The following is a 24,450-nucleotide window of genomic DNA, read 5'->3' as shown; positions in this document are numbered from 1 at the left end:
TCACTGCTGGCTGACATGGACACGTGATTTGCACATGAAGCGATGGCCTTGAGTGTGTTGTGTCATGCAGTATTCAGTTGTAACTAAAATGGCATCAGTCCTTTATTGAGACTTAAGAATTTTTTTACTCTTTGTATACAGCAGTGCATAAAAGTGAAACTCTGCCTATAACATTTCAACTGACAAATGAAGGCTGCGATACTAGATCGTAGATGTGCTGACTGTGTTAGGTAGTTTGTTATTAATGAGGCCAAGGTCCATTAGTATTGTTCAACAAGAATGCGCATTCAGAAGTAACATCTGCTGCTCTGCTTTCTCAGCCAGTAATAGCTTTACTTCACACATGTACAAGGGCATTGTTTAACATGTAATGGGGTATTTAGAAAGGAGCACTAAAGCAGACAAGCAAAAATGGCCCATTTAAAATAAAAAAAAAGAATGAAATGTGACAACTTGCAACATGTGAGGTAACATGTAACATGTTAGCTTAAAATGTTACATGTAACATGACAGCTTAAAATGTTATCTGATCTAATAAAAATTATACAACATATTTATGTTGTCAATAAAAGACAATTATTAACTTTGTCAAATAAAATAATGTAATTTTTAGTAATTAAAAACTAAGCTAATTTTATAGTTTGATAATGAATACACAGCAAAGCTATACATCACATATTATTGATACAATGAAGTTCTGTCATATTTATCACAGTAACAGTCCTTTATTCCATTAACTTTTTGCTTAATAACAGACTCAGCTGCTTGAAACCTGATGATGCTCTTGCATCTACATATGAGAATTTTCCCTCCCTGCAACACAACCAATCATGTAGTAACATTTTCCCAAAATGAACAGTAGGATTAACTTTTGAGCAGGGCCACAAAAATTCTGCAGATTTTTTTCCACAGACATTACACAAGCTTCCATCCCTCAGGAGAAAGTGTTGAGAAGTAGTGTACATACAGAGACATAAACCATGGTTAATAGTGAACAGTGACACATATATCCGGTGCATATATCCGTAATGTGGAATAAACACAGTATGTATAATCACAGTTTTAGCTATAAACATTATTGCAGAAGTCTTGAAAGGAAGAGCTCACAGTATCTAGTGCCCCTCTGTTAGTGGTTTTCTTTTAGGTTACTGCACTAGAATACATAGAACATACAATATAATGACTGTTTTTCATGACAATGCATAATTTTATAATTATGTATATGTATTTTATTTAAAAAAAAAAACGTTTTATGCTTTTTGTATATTCCAATAAAAAAACCACACTGCTGTATGGTACCAATTCATAGAGATGGAAAACCCAGAAGCTCACATTAAGCGAGCACATAAAAAAGTCATAAAGTCAAAGTTATATAGCATAACTTAAATATAACTCACTGAAAATCCAAAAAAGCCTTACATGATAAACATTTTAAAAAATAATAATTAAAAAAACTAAATTAATTTTATTGATCAAGCAACAGTAACTAGAACACAACTTTGTGAGTTGCTTTGTCTACTACCTTCCAAGGCAACATCCTGAAACAACTGAATTTAAACATAATATAGAAAAGATCTAAAACATTCAATGATACAATGTCAAATAACATTCCACACAGAAGACTGAGAAATTTATTTAAATAAAGAATGTGAGTAATGACATGATACTCATGAAAAATACACATTTTAAGTTATTTATAAAACATTATTATTTAATTGACTCTATATAAGCAACATTTCTCTAACCACAACCACCATCTTGGATTGGATATTTTCATTGAGCCCATTAAAATTTATTATGGAATTTACTCATTTAGAAGTGTTGCTTAGAATTCAGACAACAAAGGTTTCTAAGACAGCAGCATAATTATCATTTTGAACAGCCTTTGTGTCAGGTTAATGATGTCTTAAAAATGTCACCTAATAAACAAGTCAACACGATTTAAAATGGAGCCAAGTTAATATTGAGGATACGCAGTTGACCTAGTTTTTAGGTAACAAAAAAGTTTTTTTGTGTATAATCTTGCCACAACTTAAAATGCCACGTGGATTTCAATTTGGTATGTGGAAATATTTGTTTATTGTTATGGCATGTGTAATTCTGCTTTGTTCAGCTGTTTTGATGTGGGGTATACACTCTTTTCATTTATTAAATGGTCAGGTGTGGGTATCTTTCAAAATGCTATACTTCAAACATCCAAAATTTCTGCATATGCATAAGACAGTTGAAATTATAAATATTCATAATTTACAAGCAAATACTTGATCAAATATTATTTAAAAATATGAAGCTGGTCATCAAGTATATGTAGCTTCTGTGTATCTCCATTCTTATACTTTTTCATGTATTTCCTTGAAAGTCATGCATGAATTTTAAATGGAAGCCTAAATCTTAAGGATTTTTTTTTTTCCAATTTCAGGAAGAGTTCAAAAAAGCTGTGAGCTCAAAAAAGGTGCATGAATGAAGAATGAAGTGCACGCATAATAGCATTAGTTTTCCACCACTTTCAGCATTTTTAAAAAATCCCCTATAATTAAATGTTAAACTACTGACATTTATACAAGACTGAAGATAATTCAGACTACTGTTGATATGGTGGAAGTACTCCGAATGGTACAGAACATTGTAAAGACACCAGATGATGGGAGATTGTCACTAAAATGGACAGATTAGAGTGTGATGGCAGAGGACTGGGTGTGTGGGTGATTTGTTTTGAGCAAACTGTTCAGTAGCATAAGTAGCACAACTCCTTTCAACTGAAATACATAGAACCAGAGCTGAACTTCTCTCCATGTTCCAAATAGCACCTTCTATTGATCAAGACTGGATCAAATGGACAAATGCACAGTATACACACACACACACACACACACACAAAGAGAGAGAGAGAGAGTTACCACAGTTATGTCAAACTCAGAAACGTGCAATCATTTAACTGCAGAGATAAACCCTATAATTCAAATTCATTTTACTTAATTTCACTTTACGTTTAACATGTTCAAATATTACCTTAATGGACAATAAGAAATGATAAGTTTTAGAAATTCAATAACCAATGTTCTTTATGTTTGCTGTACCTCATATGTTCGATGTTTCTCTTCACATGAAGAGTCTGTTTCCCTGACCACTATGGCCTTAGTCACCAGCATATCAGGGTGCTGTTGTTTGGCCTCCTGTATTGCCATAGCGAGAGCCTGCAGAAAGTTAGTTTTAATGACAGTAGAGTGATTTTAATATACTTGTACCATTACATTATTTGCTGACCTACATAGTACGCTAAATTAGGTTCAGTGCTTTCTAAATCATACTAAATTATAAATAGTTTTTGGAGAATTTTATACTAGTAGAAAAAATTTAAGAAAGAATAAAAAATAGAATAAAAATACAGGCGAATGTGTCTTAGCAGCCTGAACATTGTCTTTTTAGTCAGGGTAAGCAATCATGAAAGGGCTATGTGGTTTCAACATTTATTTATTGCATGTTAAAATTTACCAGCACTGGCTTCCTTCATATTTAATAAGTACACACTTGACCATAACTATACATACATTACATGTCTTTTCTTACCTGATGTTGATCCACATCATCATCTCCTGTTATGATGATCCTTTTTTCAATCCTGGTCTCTGCATAACCTCCTTTCACTGTCTGAAACCAGTTAAAAACATTAAAGAATTTAATCTAACAAAAAATTCATCAGCTGTCATTTTTATAGTCCATCCTGTTTATTTAAAGCTTTTTTTTTTAAATTAAAATATTTGCCTTATTAATGTTTGCAGAGAAATTGATCTGTCCATTTACTATCTACAATTTTTGAAGTTATGTCAAGCTGAATAATAATGGTGTGTTGGCTCACAGGCGATTTTGTTCTCAAACTCAAGATGACATGTCTCTTACCTTGGTCACTTGAGTCGTGGTTTCTGAGGTAATGTTTTCTGTAATGACGGTGACGGGAGAAGCAACAAAGTGTCTTTCTAGACTGTTTGACCTTACCTGAAATACAACAATGTGTTATATGTTTTACTGTTAAACAGTTTTGTGCCAGCTTCCATTCAGCCTGTACCAGCTCAACCAGCAATGCACCCTGAATGCCTGTTTCAACCACTACCTCTGCCTCCACCTCCCTGGCCAGAATCACAACTACAGTAGTATTATCCTGTCAATCCTGTGGCACCTGGACTGATGGAAATAGCCACTGCTCCCTCCCATGGCATACCCAAACCAAGCTGGCAGTCTTAAACTAATAGAATGAGAGTGATTTCCAGATGTTTAAGGACTAGACAGTATCCTTGGTCCTCACAGGCATTTGACCGACTACAAGTATCAGGTGCTCTTGCTAGGTAGCTAAGAGGTATGTTAATATCCAATTTCCCTACACCAGCCCTAGAGCAGAGGTATGGTCAACCAAGTCAGCTAATTCAGAATGAGTTAAGAGCTATTCTGAATGCACTAGCCATTCAGCCAAGTGGTGCTAAGTGCCAGTTCCAGGACTATACCTTGCTAGAGTTTGTTGAATAGCTGGAAAAAACGGCTCAGGCCATTCAAATATCAAGGCGTGTAACAGGGTCGGTTCACGCAGAGCCACTTTGACGAGAGCAGAAACCCTTTCCTAAGCCAAGGCAGCCACAATTCTCACAGGCAGTGAACAATCTAAAGCCAATAATGTACCCCCTAGCTCCCTCACAGACATTAAATTGGCAGCTACAGCTAACAATCACCTAACAACCTACTGCAACAACTATGAGCATTATCTCAATGCTTGTGCCTTTTACAAGCTGAACCACATTCAAAGAGGAAGCTGGATTAAATAGCACAATAAATGCTGGAGATGTGGACGAGAACACAAACAAGGGAGCTGTACATTTAAGAAAACATGCCCTACATGTAGGGGGCTTCACCTGCTTGTTCTGCATGAAGTTTTACTTACTGTGGAGAACCAAAACATATTCAGAGTGAACGCAACCACTACTCATGTTTACTTAGATCAGGCCAGTCATTCAGGTGGAGTGATGCTGGAAGTTGTCCCAGTGAGAAGATTTCTAGACACCCATGCAGTGTTAGATGATGGTTCTGAACAAACAATCATACTACAAGCCGTCAAGCTTCTGGGTCTAAAGGGATCTGAGAAACTGTTAACTCTTAGGACAATAAGACACAACCTTTTCCAACTAAGAACATCCACAGTCTCCTTTGAAGTATCAGCTCTGTCTATCCCAGCATAAAACACCAAATTCAGATGGCATTCATAGCTGATGAGCTTTCACAGACTCACTGAAAAGGAGATATGAACATTTAAATGACATTCCATTGAAAGGGTTCAGTAAAGAGCCTTTGCTGCTCAAACTGCCTGGTCCTTATGGGTCCTTTTGGTAGCCCTATAGCAGTACACACACAACTGGGCTGGACTGTTCAAGGACCCTTTCTCCAACAGCCTTCTATCCAGACAGAAAACCATCTTTTGGAAGATAAAACAGTATGTGTTACAGTTGATGGTGTGACTCGCTATGCTACCCCACGCAGGTAAACTCTGGTCACTATCAAACACTGTTATGGCTCTTTTAAGAGCTCTTTTAAGAGCCATAGAACATTCTGAAAATCCTGACCTGGCAAATGTGTATATAACAAAGAAATACACAAACTTGAGGAGACAACCAACCATAAAGACAACCAACTTGGAATCAGCCAGTTCCAGTGAGTCACGGTTTGTTCCACACCACATTGTTCATCACAGTGGTAATACCTGGCTGGTGTTTACAGTAATTGCTTTTTCAACCACAAACAAATGAGCCTGAATGACAATTTACTGCCTGGACCCACCTTATGTCTACCACTTTTAAGAGTCCTCCTCAGGTTTAGAGAGCATGTTGATGCCATAAGTGGAGACATACAAGCCATTTTTTTACGTTTTACCAAATCAGGCTGTTACCTGAAGAACAACCACTGCTCTGCTTTCTCTGGAGAGACCTGGAAAGAGAATGCACTCCTGATATCTATTAATGGAGAGTGTTACTATTCGGGCCCACTCCTTGCTGAGCTACATATGCCCTCCACATCAGAGACAACAGTGAAAGTAATGATGTAGGTGAGTCTGTCCAACACTTTTTCTATGTGTACAATTGCTTACAGTCCCTTCAGTCACAGCAGCAGGCCAAGAAACTCATTGACAAAATGAGCGCATTATTGGCAGCTAGTGGCTTTTTATATAATGCAGTGGGCTAGCAATATTCTTGACATGAATGCACATTTTCCAATAGAAGCAAAATCAGAGGGGTGTGAGATGTGGCTGTCAGCAAATAAAACTAATCAACAAGAGTGAACACTTGCTCTAACGTGGCACTGTTCACAAGACACTCTATAGGCTATAAACATAGGCCCGTATCAACCTTAATGCAGAATATCTATCGCATCCTGGCAAGCCAGAATGATCCACTTAGATACATAATCCCTTTCACAACAAGGGCCAAAATTATTAAAGGTTGGCATGAACTTGTACCAGCTGATCTTATTTCAGAATGGCAATGATGAATGAGAGCTTCCTGGCCTACAATAACACTGCCTAGGTGTTGTGCAACAGCAAGCAATGACGTAATGAATATGCATGTCTTCTGTGATGCTTTGGAAAAAGCATATGGCTCTGTGGTTTAGAGAGTGTGATTTAGTAACGGGTGATGAGATTCGATTCTCATTGCATTCATCATGGCTAAGACTCCCTGTGGCACCAAAACAGCAGCTCTCCATACAATGCCTTAAACTCAGCATTGTTTGGAGCTCAACTTGCCAAAACCTTGAACTCTTCATAACATCAGACAGACAATCATGTGGTCAGACTCAACTGTATTACACTGGATACAGTCTGAGTCACACAACTACAAAGTATTCATAGGCACACAAATCACAGAAATTCAAGACCTTTTTTTTTGGATATGATAATTGGAAATACATGGATTCAGATAATAACCCTGCTGATGATTTCACCCAGGGTAAAACCCTCATAGAACTGTCCTGCAACTGCAGATGGAATCAAGCCTCAGTATTTCTGCATCAGACTCCAGAACACTGGCCAATCTACCCTTCAGTGACCATTGAGGATTCAGATGAACTCTGCAAATGCTTATTCTGTGGTAATGTGTCTGTCCTCTCCTTTCTAATGTAAAAGACTGTAAATCATGGGATGACCTCATCATGACCACACACTCAAAAAAATTATTCGGTCTAAATTTACATTTTATGTAATTCAATTGCATAACAATTTTACATCCATTTAGATTACATAGTTTAACATAAAACAAATGAATAAACTTAATGTGGTTCATATCCATCAGTCATACGTGAATGAAACAGGTAAGGTTTATGTAATAATTCACAGCAAAGTCCCCACACTGCTCAGTGTTCATGTGTTTCCACACTACAGAGTGTTAAAGTAGCATTGAAGCAGTGTTGGAGTTAAGCAGATAGTTATGTGATGATTGACCATTAATGATAAACAGCTGCTGTTAACAAGCAGAATCACTGAAGGAAAGAGATACACAAGAACTACAACTGACTTCAGCCACAGACGAAGATGAAATCAACTGGAATAAAAGACATCAAATCCTCTAAAATCTGATTAAACAACTCCACAAACAGCATCAGATTGACCAGACTGACTTTATTTCTGTCAGACTTCTAGAGAAGCTCTTATTGAGAATTTACAGAGGTTTAGATGCTTTAATGTTTTGTTTGAAATCACCATCAAAAAGACCAGTGTTTCCTTTTGTTGGACTCTTGACCCTTGCCATTTTGGTGTTGATTTTACTCTGATTGCTTTAATTGTGTGCTCATATAGTGAAGTGAAGTGAAGTGACATTCAGCCAAGTATGGTGACCCATACTCGGAATTCGTGCTCTGCATTTAACCCATCCAACGTGCACACACACAGCAGTGAACACACACACACCGTGAACACACACCCGGAGCAGTAGGCAGCCATTTATGCTGCGGCGCCCGGGGAGCAGTTGGGGGTTCGGTGCCTTGCTCAAGGATGACAATTCAGCTGCATTGTTTATTCATGCTGCGATGCATGCTGGGATACATGGGAGAGTCTTTAACTATGCTGGTACCCAGCATGCATTGCAACATGAAGCATTTTGTTGACTGTCACCATTGTTGAGATTCATAACTAAATAAATAATAATAATTATTATTATTATTATTTCTACTACTACATTTTACATTTCTGTCCCCCTCACTTCTGAAATGATTTCTACTCCCCTGTAACATAACTGAATATAAAACTTTAGCTATATGCTATGTCTTTATTTGGGCATCAAATATTTTGTGGCTCCACGTGAATTTTATTTGGTGGGAAAGGGGCCAAAATGGCTCTTTTGACATTGAAGGTTGCAGACCCCTGCCTTAGTAGGTCACCTGGCGGTGTGTGAGTCCCTCCCGAGTGTGTCTCATTGGGTCCTGCCTGAGCAGGCTCTGGTTCTATCAGTCTCCCTAGGAGATGACGCGAGTATAAGGACTGTCGTTTTCAATAGGAGACTTCAGCCGAGGCAGTCCTGATCAGGAGTTGTGTAAGCTGTGGGTATGGCCCCTGAGTGTGCACAACTCATTGCCTCTGGTCTCTCAACCAAGGTTGTTGAGACCATCCTTCAATCCAGAGCTCCCTCAACAAGGAAACTGTACGCCCTGGAGTTGAAGCTTATCACTTAATGGTGCGGAGACCGCCAGCTTGATCCAGTTAACTGCCCGGTTGGTTCAGTGCTGGAGGTTGCTGCAGGCTCGATTCGCTGCAGGGTTGACCCACTCCACCCTAAAGGCCTACGTGACGTCCATTGCGGCCTACCACACCCATCTTGGTGGCCAGTCAGTGGGCACATACCCCCTAGTTACACGTTTCCTCCGTGGTGCGCTGAGGCTGAGGCCTCCAGACAGAGAAGCTTATGCTAAGTGGTGGATCAGGATGCTATTCTATAGCCTTGAGTCCTCTGATCTCTCCTCTCCTTGGGGGTCAAGGTTCACTCCTCCAGACGTTGGCCTTTGGGATGCGGGCCCCACCCACTTTAGCCACTCCTGGCTCCTCTGTTCTCTCGCCTTAGTTATGCTCAGTACTAGGGCCGTTACTTTTCACACTTTACATGTTACCCTTGGGAAATATCATCAGGAAACACGGGGTTAGCTTTCACTGTTATGCTGATGATACTCAGCTCTATATTTCTTCACGGCCCGGTGAAACACACCAAAATGAGAAATTATGGAATGCATAGTCGATATAAAAACTGGATGACGAGTAATTTCTTACTGCTAAATTCTGAAAAAACAGAGGTGTTAATTATCGGACCAAAAACCCCCAAAAGTAATAACCTAGAACACTGTCTAACACTTGATGGCTGCTCTGTAAATTCTTCGTCATATGCCAGGAACCTAGGTGTGCTATATGATAGCAATTTCTCATTTGACATCCACGTTTCTAGCATTTGTAAAACTGCTTTTTTTCATCTTAAAAATATATCTAAACTGAGACCTATGCTCTCAGTGTCAAATGCTGAAATGTTAATTCATGCGTTTATGATCTCAAGGTTAGATTATTGTAATACTTTATTGGGCGGTTGTTCTGCATGCTTAATATACAAACTACAAATGGATCAAAATGCAGCAGCTAGAGTTCTTACTAGAACCAGGAAGTATGACCACATTAACCCGGTTCTGTCAACACTGCACTGGCTCCCTATCAAACATTGTATAGATTTTAAAATAATAATAAATAATAATAATAATAATAATAATTTGTTACATTTATATAGTGCTTTTCTGGATACTCAAAGTGCTTTACATTGTGAGGGGGATCTCCTCAACCCCCACCAATGTGCAGCATCCACCTGGATGATGCGACAGCAGCCATATTGCGCCAGAACGCCCACCACAAACTAGCTTACTGGTGGAGAGGAGACAGAGTGATGAAACCAATCAGTGTATGGGGACGATTAGGAGGCTATGATGATCAGAGACCAATGGGTGAATTTGGCCAGGATGCCGGGGTAACGCCCCAATCTTTTTTTGAAGGACATCCTGGGATTTTTAATGACCACAAAAAGTCAGGACCTCGGTTTAACGTCTCATCCGAAGGACGGTGCTTTTTACAGTACAGCGTCCCCATCACTATACTGGGGCGTTAGGACACACACAGACCACAGGGTGAGCACCCCCTGCTGGCCCCACTAACACCTCTTCCAGCAGCAACCCAGTTTTCCCAGGAGGTCTCCTATCCAGGTACTGACCAGGCTCAACCCTGCTTAGCTTGGGAACAAAAATCTTGTTAATTACTTATAAAATGGTTTAGCTCCTCAGTACTTGAGCGAGCTCTTATCGCATTATAGTCCTCCACGTCCATTACGTTCTCAAAACTCTGGCCATTTGATAATACCTAGAATATCAATATGCGGGCAGCAGATTCTTTTTCTATTTAGCATCCAAACTCTGGAACAATCTACCTAACACTGTTTGGGAGGCAGACACACTCTGTCAGTTTAAATCTAGATTAAAGACCCATCTCTTTAACCTGGCATACACATAACACACTAATACGCTTCTAATATTCAAATCCGTTAAAGGATTGTTAGGCTGCATTAACTAGGTCAACCAGAAACCGGGAACACTTCCCATAACACACGATGTACTTGTTACATCGTACATCTATGCTAATATTAGTCTGTTTCTCTCTTATTCCGAAGTCCCCATAGCCATCCGATCCCGTCCGTATCCAGCCCAGATGGTGGATCAGCACCCAGAGAGGACCTCTACAGCCCTGAACGTCAGCGGAGACCAGGACACCTAGATGAGCCCCAGACACAGATCCCCAGTGAGGACCCCGCCACCTAGTCTACTCATCACTTTAACATTAACTGCGTTTGTATTCGGCGCCACTAGCCAGACAGATAGCTTCAAGCCAAGCACGTGCACCCGATGAAAGCGTCTATTTGTGCTTTCACACCTGCCTCGTTTAGTTCGGTTGAATCGCACTAGAGTTCGTTTTCCCAAATGGTGCGGTTCGTTTGGGCAGGTGAGAAAGCAGCAATCGCACTCGGGTGCGCACCAAAAGCGGACCAAACAAGCGTACCGAGACCTCCTTGAAGAGGTGGTCTCGGCACGCTTTCAAACGAACCCTGGAGCGGTTCGTTTGTGGTGAGAAAGCAATCCGACCCAACGGACCAACGAACCAAGCGGTATCATAATTCATAATGGGAAATATGTTATATAAAAAGCAGCAGTCAGTGTCTTTTGTGTCTAGCAGTCAAGCGCTTTGAGTACCCAGAAAAGCCAAGTCACCTTTATCTATATAGCCCTCTGGCTGTAACTGCATTATATATATACAGTATATATATATATATATATATCTCACTTGCAGTCACATATATGTATATGTATAATTATATTTTCACTATATATATATATATATATATATATATATATATATATTGTGAAAATATAGATAATATAGTGAATATATAGATAGATATATTAGAGAGGAATGACAGCTACATTCGTTTTGCGTTTGCCAGGACAGCTATAAAGCCGCAATAAGCCCGCGGAGCAAACTTGTCAATCCATCTTGATGAATGAACGTAAACAACTCTGACCAATAAGAGGACAGCTTTACTCACATGTGGCTTGCATAAACACAGTTTGGTACGCTTTGCAATGTTGCCGTGTGAAAGCGAACCGAACCAAGAAGAAAATGCAACAATGTAACAAATTAATTCCTGTTTCGGAACAACGCAAACGATCTACAGGTCTGAAAGCACCCTATATCTCTTCTACCTCCTTCAATTCATTAGTCACCTAGATCACTTAGATCCGGTAATCAAATTCTACTAAAGGTGCCAAGAACCAGATTTAAACGTAGTGTTTGAGGCAGCTGGTCCTAATCTCTGGAATAGGCTACCATTACTTAAATCAGCCCCTACGCTATCTATTTTTTAGTCTAAAATTAAAACTTTATTTTTCCTGCCTTTTAATTTACTTATTTTGTGGGTAGTTTCTTGTATGGGTTAAATGTTATGTACTTTGTGATGCTATGCAAATTTCGAATCCGCATTGTTATTATACCTGTTTATACATCTTTTTTAAATGTACTGCTGTAAAGCACCTTGGACAGCACATAGTTTATTTGTATGGAGCTACATAAATAAAACAAAAAATTACAAAATAAATAAATAAATCCACCATTCTGGGCTTTATGGCCAAACGGAAGAATTTACTAAAGAATTATCTAAAGAGCAGTGGCTGTCTACAGATTGTCTCCATCTAAGGAGATTGTTGTTGACTTCAGGAGAGTACACACTCAGCATGCCCCTCTGACCATCAACGGTGCGACTGTGGAGAGAGTGAGCAGCACCAAGTTCCTGGGTGTGCACATCACTGAGGACCTCTCCTGGACTAACAACACTGTAGCACTGGCCAAGAAAGCACAGCAGCGTCTCTACTTCCTCCGTAAACTCAGAAGAGCCAGAGCCCCGGCCCCCATCATGTGCACCTTCTACAGAGGCACCATCGAGAGCATCCTAACTAGCTGCATCACTGTGTGGTATGGCGCTTGCAACGCATCCTGCCGCAAGTCACTTCAACGCATAGTGAGAGCAGCTGAGAAGATCGTTGGTGTCTCTCTCCCCTCCCTCCAGGACATCTACAGCACCCGTCTCACCCGCAAAGCCCTCCGCATTGCAGGCGATCCCACCCACCCGACACACAGCTTCTTCAGTCTGCTGCCATCAGGGAGGAGACTGCGGAGTCTCCAGGCGAGGACCAGCAGACTGAAGGACAGCTTCATAAATCAGGCTGTCAGGAAGCTGAACTCCCTCCCGTCCTTGCCCCCCCTCCCCTCTTTCACCCCCATTTAACACAGCAACACACTAGGAACTCTGACTCTGTGACACCCCCCCCCCCCCCACCCACCGACCAACAAACTGTGACCGGCACCTGTCACTTGTGCAGCATTGGCTGATCACTACCCATCCAACATTGACTGCAAATTACCTCTTCGGATAGTCTGACAAAAATCTATCCGAACAGTCACTTCGACTTGTCACTTTAAATAAGCTCTTCTTGCACTACACTCATAACAAAACAAAACAAAACAAATCTGCACAGTTTTGTTTTTGTACATTCAACTGGTTTGCACTCCATCTATTCTGCCATGTGCCTTATGCACTTTATCTATCTCTCGTTTTTTATTTTCTACAATGTCCTCAGACTGATAAGCTCTTTTGCACTACAAATATATCTACACAGTGTTGTTTTTATTTAACTGGTTTTGCACTCTATCTGCCATGCGCCTTATGCCACTTTATCGATCTAATTCTTATTTTTTTCTACAATATCCTCATTTGTATATTTGTATAGTTGTATGTACATATGTTTAAACTGTATTTATCTGTATCTGAACGTGTTTAATGTTAACTGTATGCACCAAGGGTCTGAGAGTAATGCAATTTCAATTCTCTGTATGTATGTGCTGTACATGTGGAAGAATTGACAATAAAGCTGACTTGACTTGACTTGACTTGACTAACCTGACAGAGCTTCTGTACAGAGGACAGAGGATCACAGACAGAGGATCAGTACAGAAGAATGGCAGAAAATACTCAAATCCAGGTGTTACACCATAGCCAAAAAGACTTGAGTTTGTAATAGCTGTGAAATATGCTTTAGATGAGTACTGAGTTAAGGGTCTGAATATTAAGACAATGTAATATTTTAGTTTTTACTTTTCATAATGAATTTGCAAAGTAACCAGTTTTCTTTGTCATTATGGGGTACAGTTTGTCGAAACATGGGCAAGATTAATGATAACCATACCCATGAACAGAAAAGGAAACCTTTTGTCAATTCTAAAATCTACCAAAAGTCTTGTCAAAAATAAATTAATAAAGAAAGAAAGAAAGAGAAAAATAAGTGAAAACAAACTGTTTCATAAAATTTAAATATCAATAACATTTAACTGACGCTTTTATCCAAAGCGACTTACAATTGCTATATATGTCAGAGGTCGCACGCCTCTGGAGCAACTAGGGGTTAAGTGTCTTGCTCAGGGACACATTGGTGTCTCACAGTGGATTCGAACCTGGGTCTCTCACACCAAAGGCATGTGTCTTATCCACTGCGCCATCACCACCCCAATTAAATTGTATTCTGTGAACATAATATCTGCATTGTATCTGTACTGTATTAGCTGTATTGTATCTCTATACATCAGAATCAGCCATTACAAAAAAAAAAAAAAAAACTTTTTGGTCCACCATTATTTATTGGGGAGTGATTATATGCACAGACTCACAGGGGACTCTTTTGCCTCCTTAACCCTGCTCTCTTCCGGTTTCTGCAACAAACATGAGAAAAGAATCAAGAAGTGACAAGGCAATACAGTTAAGAGCAATAAAACCTGAAAATACCAACGGTCTCATTGCCAGCAGATGGCACAATAGCAGCATGCAGTGAAATACTATTTTTATCCCATGTTTGAACGATAAAGGTAAAAATAAAAGAACCAGTTTTTAGATTGCTGAAAGACTAAAGAAACAGAATCAGCATTTCTTGTATATTACCACCCACTGCTACTTACACCTATAAAGGAAATTAGCAAGACATAACAGCAAAATATTTGGGAGAGGATTGTTAGAGTTTGACTATATTGTATTGCAGTAGACACAAAGGTAGAGAGACAGTGAAAGAAAGAATGAAAGAAAGAAAGAAAGTGTAACTTTATAAAGGACAAGAGAGAAAGACACATGACAATGAGGACTTGAGTCCTGAGACCTTTAACCCAGTTGTCCAGGAAGGCATATGCCATTTATTTTCAGTTATATTCTATAAAGATTCAACTTTATGAGACACATGATAAGACAAAAACAGTAACATACCACGGATGTGACAGTTTTTACAAATATGAGCACTGGCATGGACTTAAGCGTACTCACACTCTAAAATCAAATCTGAGCTCACACATGCTTTATAAATGAGGCCCCAGGTTCTGTGCCTTCAGAACCAGATGACATCTCTGAGTCATAAACAGGGGATAGTGCTTTGGAGACTTCAGAGGCTATTGCATTGGACCCTTCAGACAAAGCAGTGATTTCCAGAGCAGCTGAGTGTGCAAAACTGCCTTCACAAGCTGCTTCAACATCAACCTCAGTGTGATATAAATGAGTCGAAAAACAGAGGGGTTACCAATACTTTCCGATTTTAGAGTTGCAGTCTTCATGCAAGGCCCCTAGTTCTACAGCACTCCCCAGGACACAGCTGGGCAACCTGGCAGGGGCAGCGGCTTATGGGCTTGCTACAGCTCCTCAGATCGCACCCACATTTGCTATGTTGATGGGTGCTATGGACAGGACTGGAAGATATGCTACCCACCCTAAAAAGTATGGCAGGATAATCGACAGTCAGTTGAGTAAAGACTTTCGTGCCTCTGCCTTGTCGGCAAGCAAACTCTCTCCTCTTGGTTTATTTAGAGGGTCTGCTGCAGAATTTGTTCTTCACTTTGACAAATGAGGAATTGTGAGTGATTGATATGCTGATCCGAGGAACAAGTGTGCATGCTCAAGCCCTGGGTCTATCCATGGCCAATACGGTTCAAGCATGCCGTCAGGTAATCTGTTAGATCTAAACTAATCTGTTAGATCAATCTAATCTAAAATAATCTGTTAGATCAAGACTGCATGGCAATCATTGCAGCTCCATTAGTGCCGGGGGAGGTCTTTGGACCACCTGCAGAAGCAGACTTGGATCAGTCTTGTAGGACAAGAGAACTGACTTCAGTGGGTCGAGCACCAGCTACTTGTGGGCTACGCACATCAGCTGGGAGCAGCAATTGGGCTCGGGCAGAATCAAGCCGGGCCTTCGTAGGTCAGCGCTGGTCTGCTGCCCAAGGGGCACCCATAAGACCAAGCCAAGGAGTCCGGCAGTCCTTTCATAGGACACGGCAGGCAGAGTCTTCCAGCACACATGCAGCAGGTGGAAGAAACCGTCACTGATGGTTATAAACCACCGGCCTCATGTTTTACTTCTTCCACTGGCGCCAATTCACTCAATGTACATGGGAGCTGAGCACCTTGGAGTTTGGATACAGGCTCCAATTCAAATCCAAGCCACCCCAATTTCAAGGGATTGTTCCTATTGTTTTGAGAGAAGAGACACAGTGCAGGTCTCTGAAAGACGAAGTCTCAGTTCTTTTAGAAAAAGGAGCAATAACACGCCTGCCCTTGGATCAACAGGGCAGAGGTTTTATTCAACCTATTTCCTGATTCCAAAGAAAGATGGGGGTCTTCAGCCCATCCTGAATCTCAGGAATTTCAATCATCATTTAAAGCGACTACCATTCCGTAACTCTTTGTCTTTCAACCCTTTTAACCTTCATCAGACAAGGGTCTGATTGGTTCACAACAGTGGATCTCCAAGATGCTTATTTCCACATCTCAATTCATGAGGACCACATGAAGTACCTTAGGTTCTACTTTCAGGGCAATACTTACGAGCATAATGTTCTCCCCTTCAGTCTGTCATTGGCTCCCCACACCTTCACCAAATGTATGGATTTCCTTTCATTCGTCTTCATCGCCAGGGTGTAAATATTGCACGTATTACCAATTACCTGCACGATTGGTTAATTTGCTCTCCTAAAGAGCAGCAAGCCAGGAGCAACACAAAGGTGGTCTTAGCCCACTTGCAGAAATTGGGGCTGACTCTGAACAGCAAAGAAGAGTTGTCTCACTCCCACAAGGGCAGTGACATTTCTAGGCTTGAGTTTGAATTCAACTATAATTCAACTATAACTATAGTCTGTTCGTGTCTGTTGTGCTGCTGAGAGGTTTGCAATTGTAGCTCCGCTTTTTTATTGAATCTTTACCTTACTTTCACTCTCTGTTGTTTAAAGTGATAATATATAACTAAATTCCCACCATATTTCTGGTATTATCTATCAAACTAATGTAACTAATTTGATCGTTCGCTTTTAAAACTGCGAGTGCAGCGCGTTAGCATTCGTTAGCCAGTTAGCTTGTTACTCGCGGTTCCAATCTCGTTTGTATTCGCGCCTAATATTGTTTTCTTTTTTTCCTCGCTCTTTTTCAATTCTCTCACGCTCTGTTTTTCACGAGTTCATCAAATAACAGTGGTAAGTGGTAAGTTAAGTTGGTATCATTCATCAATCACGGTGAATAATGGCTTCTTCTCCTGCTATTGTTGTTTGCACTGCTTGCCACATGTACAGTTTATCTATCTCTGTCGGCGACGAGGGATTCACATGTGATAAATGCAGGGAAATAGTTAGGCAGACAGAGAAGATTTTAGGATGCAAATAGCTCAGGGAGTCCTGTACATTGTTTGGTTCTGGCATTAGAGCCCATGCAGCAGAGCAACTGGGTGACTGTAAAGCGGCCTAGTCGCGGGTCAAAATACCGCTCTTCCGTTCCGATCAAAACATCAAACAGGTTCTCCCCACTGAGAAATCTGATGAAAGTGCTCTAGTAATTGGCGATTCTATTGTACGGAATGTGAAAATAGAGACACCAGCCACCATAGTCCAATGTTTACAGAGAGCCAGAGCGCCTGACATCTTGGCAAATTTAAAAGTGCTGGCTAATGCTAAACATAAATTCAGTAAGATTGTTATGTACGTCGGCATTAATGAAGTTCGACTTCGCCAGTCGGAGATCACTAAAAATAATGTTAAAGAGGTGTGTGAACTTGCAAGTACGATGTCAGACACTGTAATATGCTGTGCCCCGCTCCCTGCTTACCGGGGTGACGAGATTCATAGCAGACTGGTGACACTCAATGTCTGGATGTCTAAATGGTGCCCGCAGAATAACATAGACTTTAAAGACAATTGGACGAGTTTTTGGGGCAGACCTGACCTATTGAAAAGATATGGTGTTCATCCCTCCTGGGGTGGTGCCGCTCTTCTCTCTAGAAATATGGCACATTGTCTTAGAGTTTGTACTTGAATAACTGGGGCCCAGGTCAGGAAGCAGACAGACTGGCTAAACCGACCGTCTGCTAGCCGCCTCGCGTCACAGAAGTCAGTTCATTCTCAGCACATAGAGACTCCTTCACCTAGATATCACACTATAGAGACTGTGTCTGTTCCCCGAACTAGAAAATGCAGAAAACGTCCAAACCAAATTAAGAGTAACAATTGAATTGATGTTCAACAAATAAAAAATGTTTACAATACAGATAAACAATTGATAAAACTTGGCTTACTGAATATCAGGTCCCTTTCTACAAAAGCACTTTTTGTAAACGATTTGCTCAATGATCATAACCTAGATTTGCTCTGTTTGACAGAAACATGGCTAAAACCAGATGAATATATTACTTTAAATGAGTCTACCCCCCAAGATTACTGCTATAAAAATGAGCCACGTCCAAAAGGTAAAGGGGTGGGTGTTGCTACAATTTATAGCAATATTCTCAGTATTTCTCAGAAGGCAGGTAAGTATAACTCATTTGAAGTTATGGTGCTGCGTATAACATTATCTAGAGAAACACGTGTTATTCATAAATCCCCTATGATGTTTGTACTGGCTACTGTATACAGGCCACCAGGGCACCATACAGACTTTATTAAAGAATTTGCTGATTTTCTATCAGAGTTAGTACTGGCTGCAGATAAAGTCTTATTTGTTGGAGATTTTAATATCCATGTCGATAATGAAAAATATGCATTAGGATCAGGATTCATAGACATGCTGAACTCTATTGGGGTTACACAACACGTTACTCTAGATTTAATACTGTCACATGGAATTGATGTTAGTGGTGTTGAAATTCTGCAGCAAAGCGATGATATCTCAGATCATTATCTAGTCTTGTGTAAACTCCATATAGCTAAAACTGTAAATTCTACTCCATCACTTCTACCACAAAAGACTGCTTTGTAAGTAAACTTCCTGATTTATCTAAATTCCTCAGCATATCCATCAGCACAGAAAAACTTGATGATGTAACAGAAACTATGGACTCTCTCTTTTCTAGCACTTTAGATACAGTTGCTCCTTTATGCTTAAGGAAGATCAAAGAAAACAGTCTGACTCAGTGGTATAATGAGCACACTCGCACCCTAAAGAGAGCAGCCCGGAAAATGGAGCGCAGCTGGAGGAAAACAAAACTAGAGGTGTTTCATATAGATTGGCGGGAAAATATCCTATCCTACAGAAAAGCATTAAAAACTGCTAGATCTGATTATTTTTCGTCTCTTCTAGAAGAAAACAAACATAACCCCCGGTTTTTATTCAATATAATCACTAAATTAACAAAAAATAAAGCATCAACAGGTTGGCATTTCCCAAGAGCACAGCAGTAATGATTTTATTAACTACTTTACTTCCAAGATCGATACTATCAGAGATAAAATTGTAACCATACAGCCGTCACCTACAGTATCACATCAGATGCACTATAGATCCCCTGAGGAACAATTTCACTCATTCTCTACTACAGGAGAGGAAGAATTGTATAAACTTGTTAAATCATCTAAACCAACAACATGTATGTGTCACGGAACACTTCGAGAGCGCCGTGAAAAGACGAAGTCAGGGTCCAAATGCAGGTAAGGTTCTCTTTAATAACGAAACAAAAAGGCCAACAAGGCAAAACAGAACAGATTAGAAACGGGATACATTAACGGCAACACCAGGTCCGTGTGCTGGAGGGGGACCTGGGGCCTGAGGCAGCGGACACCGCCGCCTCGAGGGAACTTTGAGTGGACACTGCCGCTTCGGGAGATCTGTGAGCGGGAACCATCGCCTCGGGAGGCTCGTGAGCCTGCACCGCTGCTTCGGGAAAACCTAAAGCGAACTCCGCCGCCTCGGAGGGAACATCAGCGGGCTCCGCGGCTTCGGGAAGGCCTGAAGCGAGCTCCGCTGCCTCGGAGGGAACATCAGCGGGCTCTGCCACTTCGGGAAGGCCTGAAGCGAGCTCCGCTGCCTCGGAGGCAACATCAGCGGACTCCGCCGCTTTGAAAAGCCCTGAAGTGAGCTCCGCTACCTCGGAGGGAACATCAGCGGGCTCCACCGCTTCGGAAAGGCCTGAAGCGAGCTCCGCTGCCTCGGAGGCAACATCAGCGGACTCCGCCGCTTTGAAAAGCCCTGAAGTGAGCTCCGCTGCCTCGGAGGGAACATCAGCGGGCTCCGCTGCTTCGGGAAGGCCTGAAGTGAGCTCCGCTGCCTCATAGGGAACATCAGCGGGCTCCACCGCTTCGGAAAGGCCTGAAGCGAGCCCCGCTGCCTCGGAGACAACATCAGCGGACTCAGCCGCTTTAAAAAGGCCTGAGGTGAGCTCTGCTGCCTCGGAGGGAACATCAGCGGGCTCTGCCGCTTCGGGAAGGCCTAGGGTGAGCTCCGCTGCCTCGGGAGGTTCGTGAGCGGGCACTGCCACTCCGGGAAGGCTTAAAGTGAGCTCCGCTACCTCAGGAGGATCGTGAGCGAGCACCGCCGCTTCAGGAGGATCGTGAGCGGGCACTGCCGCTTCGGAAGCCTTGTGAGCGGGCCCTGGGAGATGGTGACCTCTGGTGGAGAAAGGAAGAACTGCAGCCCGGACTCGTGACAGTATGTTAGATCCTATTCCATCTAAACTACTAAAAGAGCTACTACTATCAGTTTAAATCTAGATTAAAGACACATTTCTTTAACCTGGCTTACATAACACACTATTACACTTCTATTATTCAAATCCATTAAAGGGGAAAGGGAAGTGGTGTGTGGCCAATAGTGTTGCTTTCATCAACGAAAATTATGACTAAATATCATCGTCAACGAACCTTTATCACATGATGAAAACGAGATGAGACGCAACGTAAACGCTGATCATGTGACGATGACTATAATTAAATGTATAATGCAATATTGCTGACGAGTAAAAACAAGACTAAATGTGGTTTAAAATGTTTCTTCATTTTCGTTGACCAAAACGAGACAAAGCGAAATGTTATAACGTTATTTTGTCTCGTTTAATCTTGTTATTATTAGGCACGTTCGACTTGAAGCAGCATTGCGCAAAATGATCAGTTTAGACATCAGAGTACCGCGAGAGCGATTCGAAAGCATAAGGATCTGTCTGCTCTCTTATCTCTCTCGCAGTACTTTAATGTCGTACACTGATCAAGCGCCGCTTCAAGTCGAACGTGCCCATTATTTATTTTGCAGTATTTCTGTTTCCTGTGTCTCACTTCTGGGGCTGTATCAGGTCGCACTGCGCAGACGCAGGCGATGTCACTTCCTCAAGCCCCACTAGCGGCATTATTTAGAAGATGACAACAAACATTTTAACATGTTTGGTTGGTAAAATAAATGTTGTAAATTCAAATCAGGTACTTATACTATATTGACTGGGTTAAATAGAATTGCATTACTAAAAAGAGACTAAAATAAAATTTTCATTGACTAAAACTAGACTAAATGTCATCAGTTTTCAGCAGCGCACAGCGCAGGAGAAGGAGATCAAAGCGCAGAAAAAAAGACTCGTCTCTCTGCACCAGATGAGGGGCATGCACCCTCGTTGTCTGATATGTTCAGTGAAATCCTACAAGAAAGTGCCTCAAATAATAGGTAGGCTATTCTATTCTTAGGCTACTATATATGTGACTATAAGATTGTAGCCATATTTCTGCTAGATATTTTGTTAATTTGATAAAAATGTTTATTTATGCACTGGCCCTATTTAAATACACTCTCTCAAATCTTTCTCAAATGTCAGGCAGATGACAAGCTCAACAGCTAGATGGTTATCTGTCTGAAGTCCCCATCCCCAGAAGTGATAACCCTCTTGCCTACTGGAGAAATAATCACGGCCGCTTTCCTGACCTGGCAAAGATGGCACGCAAGTACTTGCACAAGCACTGACAGTGAGAGACTGTTCAGTGCAGCAGCAGCTCATGTTCTCTATGAGAAGAGGAACAGACTTCACTGTGATAAAGCAGAGAAGCTATTCTTCATCAAGAAAAACCTGCCACTTTACCTCAAGAAGTAGAATGGGCTTGTCTAGTGTTTAAATCTTTATTATCCACTTTGCACATCTGCAATTCTTGGTGCATTTGTTGTTGTTAAAGTTCTACAGTTAACATATGGGCTATGGCAATCTTTGTTTTGATACACTATTATGTTGAAGGCCTACAGAGAAAACATTGTTGTATCTTTAAGGAGTTGCACTTGTTCTGAATGCACTTTCTTGTAGTAGTCCTACAGAGAAAAATTGAAAATGCACTTGACCTAAATGCACTTTGTTTTTATGAGAGAACATTTAATTTTACAACCTTTCAGCAGGCCAGTAGGCCTGTACATTATTATTTAATGTACACATGAGTGGGGTCAAGTTAAACATTTTAGTTTGAATTTTATTTTATACTGTGCATTGTTGCAATGTGCTAAATAAATATTTGCATAATTTGTAATTGATTTATTCTTTGAAACTTTAATATTAATTTATGCAATTGCAATGCCTTGATTTTAGTAAAAGTTAGTAGACAGTCATAGCCATAAAGGCATTGGTACTAATAATTGGCATAATTTATTTTGTTGTTTCGGTTTTCGGCCTTGGTTTCCTCTTTTTCGGTTTCGGCCAAGAATTTTCATTTCGGTCCATCCCTAAATCCTACTGCTCAAAATACCTGGGATTTTCCCAAAATAACCACTATATGGAGTCAAGATACACTATATTGCCAAAAGTATTGGGTCACCCCCTTCTAATGAACATGTTTGACTACTTTAGTAATTTCTTTGAGTACAAATCTTAATGTTTAAGCATATAATGATATTCTACGGAATTGTGTGCTTCTAATTTTATAGCAATAGTTTGGACATGACCCTTTTCTATTCTAACATGACAGTGCCTCTGTGTATAAGGCACGGTTCAAAAAGACATGATTGATTCAGTCAGTGTGGAAGAACTTGACTGGTCTGCAGAAAGCCAATGTCTTTTTGAACCATGCCTTATACACAAAGGCACTGTCATGTTAGAATAGAAGAGGCTCCTGTCCAAACTGTTGCTATAAAATTAGAAGCACACAATTCCCTAGAATATCATTATATGCTTAAACATGTTCACTGTGAAGCTTACATTGTAATGTATCTGAGAGAAAACAGATTTGACCATCTAATTTTCACCAAGAAGAAAAGTGTAAGAAAAAAGTGTTTTAAAACGTTTTGTTTTGCAGAACGTCACAGTTATACATGACATGAGAATAAAGCCTGAAGTTAGGAAGAACATTTTAAGGAAAATATAATTATAGTTTCATAATGATTTTTTTTCTTCTCAAACCTTGTCTGTGGTGTAAAAACACCCCTGGCCAAATGCCACCAGAGGGCATCACTTCCCACTTTGATAATACTGTAGTTACCATGTTCTGAACATCACATCCTTTCTTTTTCCCTCAGATGTAATCTAGCTAGGTAGTTGAATAAAAAACAACTTAGCACCAGCAAGCTTGTTAGCTAGACAGTTAGCATCAGCTAACAATATTTACTTATTTTCAGTATGGTTATGAATAAACATTCATATCTGTCTACTCAGCTAGTTGATCCATACAATATAAAAATTTATACTGTTGATAAACAATTTAAAAACAGACGCTAGGGCTAAATGCATAGCATTTTAATAAAACTGCTAACGTTACAGCAGCGGGGAATATGAACGTGCATGAGTTATTTTATTTAATCTGTGCTATTTTAATGTTTCGTTTTCTGACCTAAAACATAGAGACACTGACATTGATCTGTCTGCATTCAAGCATTTCAGTGGGCTTAATAGATCACCCTTTACAGCACATTTAGTTCACAAACAACTGACAGTTTTGACCTAAATATGATTTTCAGTTACAATAATTAATGCTAAAATTCGACTTTAGTAACTTACTTTTCCTTACTTACTTACTCACAGGCTGCGTCTGAAATCGCATACTACTTGTGTAGGTACTACATTTGAATTCAAACGTACTTCTCGACCGTTAAAAAACTACGTTCTATATAGTATGAATAAGGGTAGTATGAATGGAATTCGGACATACTACATCCGCCATGTTCATGAAGTCATCTCATCGATTTACAGCGTTTAAACTTTAATAAGTCGGCTGTTTACTTTGATTATTTTAAACAAGTGCAATTTAACCACAATGAACAACGTTTTTCCCTGAGGTACTTACACTTGAAAACAGCCGGGTCGCCACTTTCCGCCATTTTTCGAATATGACGCCTCCTCTCCCGTGGCCTCATGGGATAGTAAAGTGTCCATCGTATCGAATTTGAGCGGTAGTAGAAGGTCATCCGGGTAATTCTCGCCTACTGTTTTTCGAATACTATGAATTCGAACATACTACTCGCCACACATACTGTTTTTCGCATACTATATAGTAGGGAAGTATGCGATTTCGGACGGGGCCCCAGTTCTTACTTGTGAGTTCAGTTCACTGGAGACTCG

General features: G+C 40.5%; 1 protein-coding gene across 2 annotated transcripts in view; it reads right to left on the bottom strand.

The window, feature by feature from the left end:
• Positions 1 to 708: 708 nt before the first annotated feature.
• Positions 709 to 24,450, bottom strand: part of LOC306856922 (band 4.1-like protein 1) — a 211,815-nt gene continuing 188,073 nt past the window's right edge. The window contains exons 16-20 of one of the 2 annotated variants that reach the window (XM_079396478.1): positions 14,318 to 14,359; positions 3,898 to 3,993; positions 3,568 to 3,648; positions 3,078 to 3,194; positions 709 to 2,823 (exon numbers count right to left, since the gene is read on the bottom strand). In XM_079396478.1, the coding sequence (XP_079252604.1) occupies positions 2,818 to 2,823; positions 3,078 to 3,194; positions 3,568 to 3,648; positions 3,898 to 3,993; positions 14,318 to 14,359 (342 nt within the window). In that variant the 3' untranslated portion in view covers positions 709 to 2,817. The remainder of the gene's footprint in view (positions 2,824 to 3,077; positions 3,195 to 3,567; positions 3,649 to 3,897; positions 3,994 to 14,317; positions 14,360 to 24,450) is intronic. The other variant, XM_079396479.1, reaches the window with a different exon arrangement.

The sequence above is a fragment of the Barbus barbus genome, assembly GCF_936440315.1.
Source record: "Barbus barbus genome assembly, chromosome: 37".
Classification (NCBI taxonomy): domain Eukaryota; kingdom Metazoa; phylum Chordata; class Actinopteri; order Cypriniformes; family Cyprinidae; genus Barbus; species Barbus barbus.
This window is presented reverse-complemented; position numbering and strand designations above follow the sequence as displayed.